The sequence below is a fragment of the Nelumbo nucifera genome, chromosome 2 (genome assembly GCF_055504915.1).
Source record: "Nelumbo nucifera cultivar China Antique chromosome 2, China Antique-T2T, whole genome shotgun sequence".
Classification (NCBI taxonomy): Eukaryota; Viridiplantae; Streptophyta; class Magnoliopsida; order Proteales; family Nelumbonaceae; genus Nelumbo; species Nelumbo nucifera.
In genome coordinates, this window is record NC_142650.1 from 52,704,213 (window position 1) to 52,713,211 (window position 8,999).

General features: G+C 40.0%; 1 protein-coding gene and 1 non-coding gene across 2 annotated transcripts; one reads left to right on the forward strand and one right to left on the reverse strand.

Annotated features, from left to right (window-relative positions):
- Nucleotides 1–2,229: 2,229 nt before the first annotated feature.
- Nucleotides 2,230–3,124, reverse strand: DET2 (3-oxo-5-alpha-steroid 4-dehydrogenase family protein). The gene has a single exon (XM_010264446.3). The coding sequence runs from the start codon at nt 3,111–3,113 to the stop codon at nt 2,259–2,261; it is 855 nt and encodes a 284-aa protein (XP_010262748.2). The 5' UTR covers nt 3,114–3,124; the 3' UTR covers nt 2,230–2,258.
- Nucleotides 3,125–3,305: 181 nt separating this feature from the next.
- On the forward strand, nt 3,306–3,377 carry TRNAT-CGU (transfer RNA threonine (anticodon CGU)). Its single transcript has one exon. It is a non-coding gene; the product is annotated as a tRNA-Thr (tRNA).
- The last annotated feature ends 5,622 nt before the right edge of the window (nt 3,378–8,999 follow it).

The window sequence follows — 8,999 nt, forward strand, 5'->3', positions numbered from 1 at the left end:
TCGAAGGCAACCTATCAAAACCCCAAAAAACAGAACTGGATCCAGTTCTCTGTTGCTCAATCTGGTGCCCTTTGTCTAATGCAGAAGAATTGAATTCCTTGTCCATTTAATGCAGTTCTATGAGACTTACTGCACTGCTTTGAGAGCTGAAAACCTGGAATTTGGACAACAAAAATGAAATTGTAAAAGCAATTCTCTTACTAGAATTCCAATATTGAATGCTATTTGAGTTCATCTCATTGTAAAAATTCCAAAATGATTTTTATAAAATGATTTTTGTATTCTCAATGCATGGTTGTTCACCGTACATGAGTTATGCCTATACAGGTTTTTTATGAAACTAATATAACATTTTACCTTAACCTTAGAATAAAAAAATAAAAAATAAATAAATAACATGTTGATCTGCTAACCTTGAGGAGTTCAAGGAAGAACTTCAGCACCACCTCAAACCAAGCTCTATTACTTTGTGATACAAATTTATTGCAAGTAAAAAAAAATAAAATTTCGATTTTTTTACTCTTAAATTTATAGCTGCTTACAAAGTTTAGAACTTGCAAAAAAATGCCCATCTTGATTTGGTGAAACAAACCATAGAGAGTTAATTGTTCTCCTTTTGGAACTTTGATAGATTGCCTTCTATCAAGGTACCAACGATTTGGGGATGTGGTTGTTCGTTTCAGAGAAAAAGGGGTTCAGGTACCGCCAGCTTCAAAAGCATTTACAAACAACAAAAAAATAATAGTATAAAGAAGTGATATCGGCATTAACTGGAAACTCCTCACAATTTCTTGTGTCAAGGGACACCAGAGTTTTGAATCCGTTGTCGTATAGTGCCGGGTACCGATGTTCCGGCGAGAGATAGTAGTTGACGGAGACGACGATGGCAGAGACAATATGCGCTATCTAACGGCAAACAAAGTTGTAGCCCTTGATGTTGTCCGCCGGTGGGTTTCAGGTTCACGGACATCTTGCCGATGGAAGCTTCTAGGTTAGGGCTTGGCAGGGGAGAATCGAAAATGGGAGGAAGACCGAAAAATCCCATGTAATTAAAATGTTTACAACCAGTATTTTAGTACGCGTCCCAGTTCTGATCAGAATATTCCTAAACTTGCGAATTTCTAACGTCACGAGAGTGAGGACCAAATCAAATCTCGGCGGCTGATCAAAATAGTCAAAAAAAAAAACTGCCCCAACTAGGGCGGGGTGGGGCAGAGCGGAGCTCAAATCTCCTGCCCATCCGGAGTCGGTAGAGCCTCAATAGGGTGGGATAGATTGCCATTTCAGTTTATCTTTTTTATTTATTCTGAAAAGTCATAAAAAGCACACCACACTATTAAGATTTCTCAGTCACTAATTAATAATTAATTAATTAATCTTAGATGATGTCGGTTAGAATGATATTACTCTTCTTCTTCAAAAAAAAAAAAAAAAAAGAATGATATACTCTACCAAATTAGATCTAAAAGTAACAACTAAGGGTCCTTTTGGTTCTTCAAAATAGGCACCTGGAATCGAAAGGGCCCATAATCAAGTCGTTTGGTTGATTGGAATGGGATTCCAATTCCCTTTTCTCTTACTCTGTGGTTGGTGATCAGAAGCAGTGACCAGTTCTACTCTTTGAGTAAAAATCAGAAACTCGATGTACTTGAGTAAGAAATAGAATGGAATTCTAAGGGAATGGAATAAGCGATCTTTGTCCCGCAACACATACTCATACCGGTTCAATGAAATAAAAGGATGTCCCGAAACACATAATCGTAGCAGTATGGGTTCTGAACCTATTTCTTTAATTCAAGATTTCAATTTGTAATTGATTTCGTCCTGTGTCGAGTATTCAGTTGGATTCGATTTGATTTCGGGCGATTTAATGAACAGATAATGGCATTTTTGTCTTTTTACTTTTTTTTTTTTTTTTTTTGGATTTGGAGCTGGAATGGTTTGAAATAACTGAATTGAGATTTCATTGCAGAGGAGAAATGGCCATTCCCATTTCGATTAACATGTGAAAAGTAAACAAAACAGATATAATAATATTAATGGATTTTGAAAGTTGAAATTACATTATATAATTAATTTCCTCAAATCTCAGGTCAGGTATATATAAATAAATAAATTATCCCTTTAAAAAAATATTAGATGGGTCTCATCGTCAATTCGTCATCACGTCACGTATATTCGGCGGGGCATTCAAAGTTGCATTCCTCCAAGAAAACAAAACACCACTTATTTTTCATAAAATTTTATTAAAATATTTTTCAATACAGGAAAGGTATAACAGCTTTTCTAAACCTGGGATAATCCTCCCCAAACTTATCCAAGTACCAATTATGGTTTGCCCGTGCCCTAGGCACCAAGTTGGCGTAAGTGTACAAGAAAAACCCAAGCCCAGCCCAGGCCCACGTCATCACCGTCCATCCCACCCATTCCACCACCTCCCCCATGTAATTGGGACAACTCACCACCTCAAACCATCCTCCCCTCGGTATCTTATACCCTCCGCCCTCCCTCTTCAACGCCATCAACGCCGAATCTGACCGCACGTTCACCGCCATACCGCTCAAGAATACTGCCAGCCCCACCGAAAACCGCCCCCAAAACCACCAACCGCTCTCGTGCTCGTAATCCGCGTAATGCGATACCCATCTCATCTGCAAGTAGGAGTTGAGGACGTTGAATGCGAAGGCCATCAGCGCGATGGAGATGGGAAAACCGATAGCAACGGTCCCGGCTTTCCGGCTGGGAGTTTTGAGGAGGCGAAGCGGGTAGATGCACGTGCGGTGGATGTAGTGAAAGAGGAAGACGGAGAGCAGGGCTAGGGCTCTGGGGTTGGAACGATTTCGGCCGAGGGAGAAGACGAGGAGACTGAACCAGACGGTGGGACTCTCCATCAGGAACCAGGCCAACGGCGGGGATAAAGTGGGGCCCCACCCAGCACGGTGGTGCTTGCCATATGGGGCTTGGAGGAATCGGAGAGATATGAAGGTGGGAGGAGTGATGAGGTAGAGTGTGAGCAGAGAGTAGCGGAACAGATTTAGGTCTGAGTTTGGTGATGGTGATACCATTTCCATTTTGGTTGCAGATGCAGTGGGTAGGTTGTAAGGTGTAGCCATTTGTATTTATATATATATAAAAAGGTCTACGAGATTGCATTTATGCACCCGAGCACTTGACCGTCGGATCTGATGTAGGGAAAAAACGACAAAGATCTCTCGTGGTTAGTCCGAATGTCCCCTACTCGCATGTGACACTTGTTTGTGTTTCTCTGTCACAATAATTAATATTTTAATATCATTTAATGTGGTGCTTCCGTAGCATAGTGGTAGTGCGTTCGCTTCGTAAGCGAAAGATCGCGAGTTCGATCCTCGCGGAGGGCGTCGTCATCGTCATCAATCTTCCTTATACGTTTTTTTTTTTGTTTTCGTTTGGTTTCTTAAGCTTTCTTTTTTCTACAAATTTCTGCATGCCAGGGTAAACATAAAAGTGATTGCAAAATAGATCTATCATCCGGACCCGTGCAATGTACGGATTTTATTAAACTAAATTGAAGCATGAGTCTTATGACATTTTTTATTTGGGTAGAGCTAGTTCTATACTTCTATTCAATCCAAACATTATTTTTAGGTGACTTATTTATCTATGATTAATTTTATATGCTTTTTTACTTTAAAATTAAACTGAATGTAATTATTATAAATGGTATTTAAATGGATTTTCAATCAATAATAACTAATTTGAATTACTAAAATCTTAGCATTTAATTGATCATATATTAGTATTTAATTTTAGTATTATTTTATAATACTTAATCATAATTTTAATTTGCTTAAGTTATAGATGAAATGTTAACTATTTTAATACTTAATTATACTTTTAATTTTCCTAAGTTTTAAATTAATTAAGTAATAACCTATTTTATTGTTTACATTAATTAAATATTTTAATTCAATTTTGTATCTAACCATATGTTGTTGTTATTATTATTATTATTAACAACTAATATTATTTGATGTTAATTACCAAATAGGTCCAAATTAAATTAAACCACTACCGAATGGCATATAATGGCTCCCATAACCATTTGAATTAGGATAAAACACCGTCAAGAAGTCCAGGAGTCGAGATCGGTTTTGCTCTATTTCTGGCATGTTTTAAATGATTTAGGTTGTTCTTATACTTTTTGTGAAGACCAGAACTAACTTTACCCAAATATACGCCGAAATATAAATTGGTCGAAATGCCAAACTGGTAAACTGAACTAAAAAGCACAATATAATCTCCATGAGAGTTAATTTCTGAATTAAGCATATCAAAGTTTTCAAATATTGTTGAATTGGACGGTTGGACCGTTTGGATTGGAGACCAATTAAGATACCTGTATCGTTTACTATTTTTTCAAAAATCCTTGATAAGCAACCTGTTGAGCCAAGCGATCAAATTATATTAATTTATTTGAACCAATCAATGGTTTTTAGGTCAAATTTTTATTTTTTTTTTTACTTTTTTAAAATGTCATAAGTTGATCTATTCAAACTGAATGGTTGAACCAATGACCAAATCGATTTTGATTTTGGGTCGAAGATGGGATTTTTTTCTCAAACAGGAAACAACTCAAGGTTTATAGTCTTATAGACATTGCCAGAAGATGGGATTTTTTTTCACACCCAACAATACTTGTGGCTCCATCTCTTTAAATACATCTCAAAATGTTAAGATAATTGAATGCATTAACATTGGAAAAGAGAGCTAGGCATCGAGAGCAAAACGTTGCTACTCGATAATGGTACTTATACGGCTAGTGGATTGATTTTAGTTATAATAATTTTATATTTTTATAAAAATTTAGAAGGGTAAAATTTCTTAAATTATTATTATGTCTAGCTAATTGACTAATTGTATCCTTATTGTTTGAAAATTGATTAGCACTATCCTTATTGTTTCTAGCAAATGATCAACTCTTTCTTTATAATCTATGCACATGTGACCCTACGTGACTTATATAATTTTTTTTTAAACCCAAGATTACTCTGGTACCCTAAACCCCCACCACTCTCTCTCTTCTAAGACCTCCCCCTCCCCCTCCCCCCTCCACCTCTGGCTCAGTCACTGCTTCAAATGAAGTATAAGATTCTGTTGCTTCTTTTTCACCAACGGCACAGATGGAATTGCTGCTGTGGAAAAGTGCCGCTTGTTACCTTCTGTTTCAAGGCCAAAGATGGTGAATTCGGTTGCACCTTTCAAAGCAGAAGCTCCAGAAAGTGCAACACAAGATCTAATAGATTATACTTCCATGGCTGCTTGTTCATGAATTGGGAGTTGGGACCTCCTTCAAAATTTCCTACCCATCTTCCCATGAGCGGCAAATACAGAAGGAAGGAGGAGAGAGGAAAGAAAGAAAGAACCAAAACGTACGGAAACTATCCATTCTTATCACCATCCAAAGCCAAAATTATCTGCTAAACCTTCCTAAACAGTCTACAACAATAGATCCGCATCGCAATAAAAATCGATCAAAACAGACTGCTATTTCTTGGAAACTACCGGCACAATAAGTAGATCGACGAATTGACAGAGGACCAAACCGAGACCGAGACAGACACAGAGGTTACAGAGCCTATCTGTTCACACGCGGCCAGCGCTCATTCGTTGCTTGGGGGTGTTCCACACGAACTCAACGAGTTACAGAGTTACCATGCTGTGGGGTGTTCCGCGCGAAAGAAAGTGGCTGACGCTTTGTAACCTCCCTGCTGTGGGGTGTTTTACACGAGCTCCTAAGGTTACAGCTAACAAACGTACCTTCTCACGGTCACCCACTTCAATCGTCCTCTCCTGGAGCATCATCAAAAGTCATGCTTTCAAGCCTTCATCTTAGACCTCCCCCTCTGCCTCTGTCTCTCTCTCAACCTCTGCTCTCCGATCTCTCTCAACCTCTGTTCTCAGACCTCCCTTTTTGCTCTCCGGTCTTTCAGTATATTATTTTGTAATTTTAGTTTTGATTGGGCTCCATCAAAGTGCAGTATGGATTCTTGTTGCATGTTTAAGTTGTTTTATTTTGAAATTTTGATGAAGAATAAAGGGCAAAATAATCTTTTTTGTCTTCTGTTCGTGTTAATGGTAAAAGAAGCATTAATCAATTGTCAGAAACAAAAAAAGGGTAGTGTTAATTAATTTTCAAACATTTAGTACACACTTAATCAATTAGCTAAACCATAAAGATAATTTAGAAAAATTGCCCAAACTAAAAAACTCAAAGAGAAAGAGAAATGCAGCAAATTGCCTCCTTAAAACAACCACAACTCATGAAAATGCAGTTGGACACTTTCCCTTTTAATATATAGATATAGATTCTCATGACTTTAGATCTGCTACCAACAAGTACTACCCAAAAAGTAGATATTTGTCCCTCTATAACTTGAAAATCCTCTTTTAAACACCTCGCACCACTAATCTGACACCCCCTAGAGACTTTAAGTACCCTAAAACCCTAGCCTATCAAATTTCATCTCAATGCTCCACCATTTACCTTTTGATTGAAGCAAGATTCTTTTTTAGCCATTCTCATTGTTCAAGAATCATGATCTCATAAAATCCCCTAGAAGTAGACCTCTTCAGACACATTTGACCCTATCGAATCCCTAGAAAACCTCACCGTGCCAAATTTCACCTAAGAACTCCATTTCTAGCCTTCAAACCAAGAAAAATTTTATTTCGCAAGCTGTTATTTGTTTGCCCAACTCTCTCATGATACAGCATCAACACAGCAACTGTCCTTAAGTAAATCATGACCACCCAAAAGCTGCTTATCCTTGGATCAGAATATTCTCTTATTACAGCATTTGTTAGAACCCCCACCAAAACGTCAAAATAACTATCACACCCTTCACACATCTTCCTTCCTAGAATCTCCTCCAAATTTACCTCATTTGGACTTTTTTACCCCTAAAAACCATCAAAATACCCCCACACACCTTTCTTTCTAGAATACCCCCAAATTTACCTTGTTCGAAACTTTTTACCCTAAAAACCATCAAAATACCCCCCCACACACCTTTCTTCCCAAAGTATCCCAAATTTACCTCATTTGGACCTTCTTACCCTTAAAATCAATCAGAATACCCTAAATGCCCTCACAACACCTTTCTTCCCATAATACCTCCAAAATCACACATTTTGGACTATCTTACCCCTAAAATTTTTCAAAATACCCCCACACATCTTCATACATAAAATACCTAGAAATTAACTTCTTTTGGACCTTTCTACCCCACAAACATCAAAAATGCCAAACTACCCCTACTTGAACCCTATAAATAGGGGATGGTAAGGGGAACCCAAGGCATCGAATCAGCCTAGGGACACGGGCCCTTCCCCCTCTCTCTTAATACTCATGCCACATCAACATAATCTTATTTTTTTTATTCAAACTCTTTTTCCCTTTTTTGCCGAAAAGGAAAGGAAGGGTTTTTTCTATTTCGAGCTCGTCCTTCTCCTTCGTTTGGGAAAGATAGGAAGAGCTCGACGTTACAGCAGAGGAGAGGTCGCCATGGACAAGCTTTGACCACTCTGAGTGGAATCTCTCCCACCTCTGATCGTTCTTGCTCATTGTTCACAGTGCCCCCAATCCCTAGCATCTGAAAACTGCAAAGCCGACGGTTCAAGAGATTGAGATTCAAGCACTATGAGACTCTTCGAAGCCCCTGGTGTTCACGGCGGCCTTAGGCAGTGATTTAGTGCGATCTGGCTGCTCCTAGTTGGAGGTGACATGGCTTCCGGACGGACGGCGGATTGAACCTGCAAGGATATCAGAGAACCTCGGGATGCTAACCCGACGAGGTCGCTCTGATGCTTAAGTCAGTAGGCTAATAGCGAGCTGAAATTGCTTTGAAAATGAGAGGGCTTGAGAGCAGGAAATCACGCATACCTTGCACCCCTGGGGGGTGGAGCCTTTATATAATGGAGTCATCGCGGGTTTCGCGGAGTAGTTCCAGAATCCTCATCACGATGAAATCCGTTTCCACGATAATGGGAGATAGTGTTGCTAACTGATAAGGTTTATCGAGTCCGCCCGAATTGGTCGGGGGAGATAACGTTGGTTGTTACGCGGTGTGATCCCGTGAAGCCCGGGAACCGTCAGAGGGTATTTCGAGATCCCCACAATGGCACATCGGTATCCCTGAGCTGACGCCTTTAAGTCCCAAACTGAACTGAATGTCGAAGCACTTGGCATCCAAGTGTTCTTGTTGTGAACTCGTACCGAGGCGATCTCATTTCGGGGTGACCCTATCTCAAGGTCACTTTAGCCTGGGGTAGATGGGTACTCGAGACTGTTATGCTGCGGGCTGATCATGCTGAGTTGTCATCTGTTAGTCAGGTCGTGTCCATGTGTCCCCCTGTTACGAGGTCGGGCCAAATCACCCTTCATCAATTGCCCCCCACTCCCCGAGCTAGGGGTCTAGACCTGGTGCGGGGAGTTCATGATGTGACAAGTGGATTTGGCTCGAGGTTCAGGCCGCTTCATCGGATGAATCGTTGGTCGGACCAGTTCGGCTACTCGGCTCAACCAAGAATAACCCGAGTCACATCTGGTTTGCGCGCAGACGTCACGCGATCTACAAACTTTGCGGACGTCAAAAAATGCGCTAAACCGATTTCAACATCGGGGGTCGCGCAACCAGTTTTCTTAGGAGTCACCGGATCACTTTGATCTTGATCGTTGATTCTCCGGTACAGTGGCTATAAATAGGGGGACCCAAGACTCATTTCTTCGCCATAAGTTCATTAACCTTCAATTTGAGGTCGCATTCAAGCTCCTTAGCTTGGGTCTTATTGTGCGGTGTTCCTTTTCAATTCGGTCTTCCTCCTTGGTGAGTCTTCCCTAGCTCTCCTCTTTGATTCAATTTCTTTTTCATGTTTAGTTTTAGTTTCGATAGTCTTCTAGATGAGGTCGAGGTGGGTGCCTCGGTCCAGGTCGATAGTCAGATCGAAGCTACTTCGGGTCT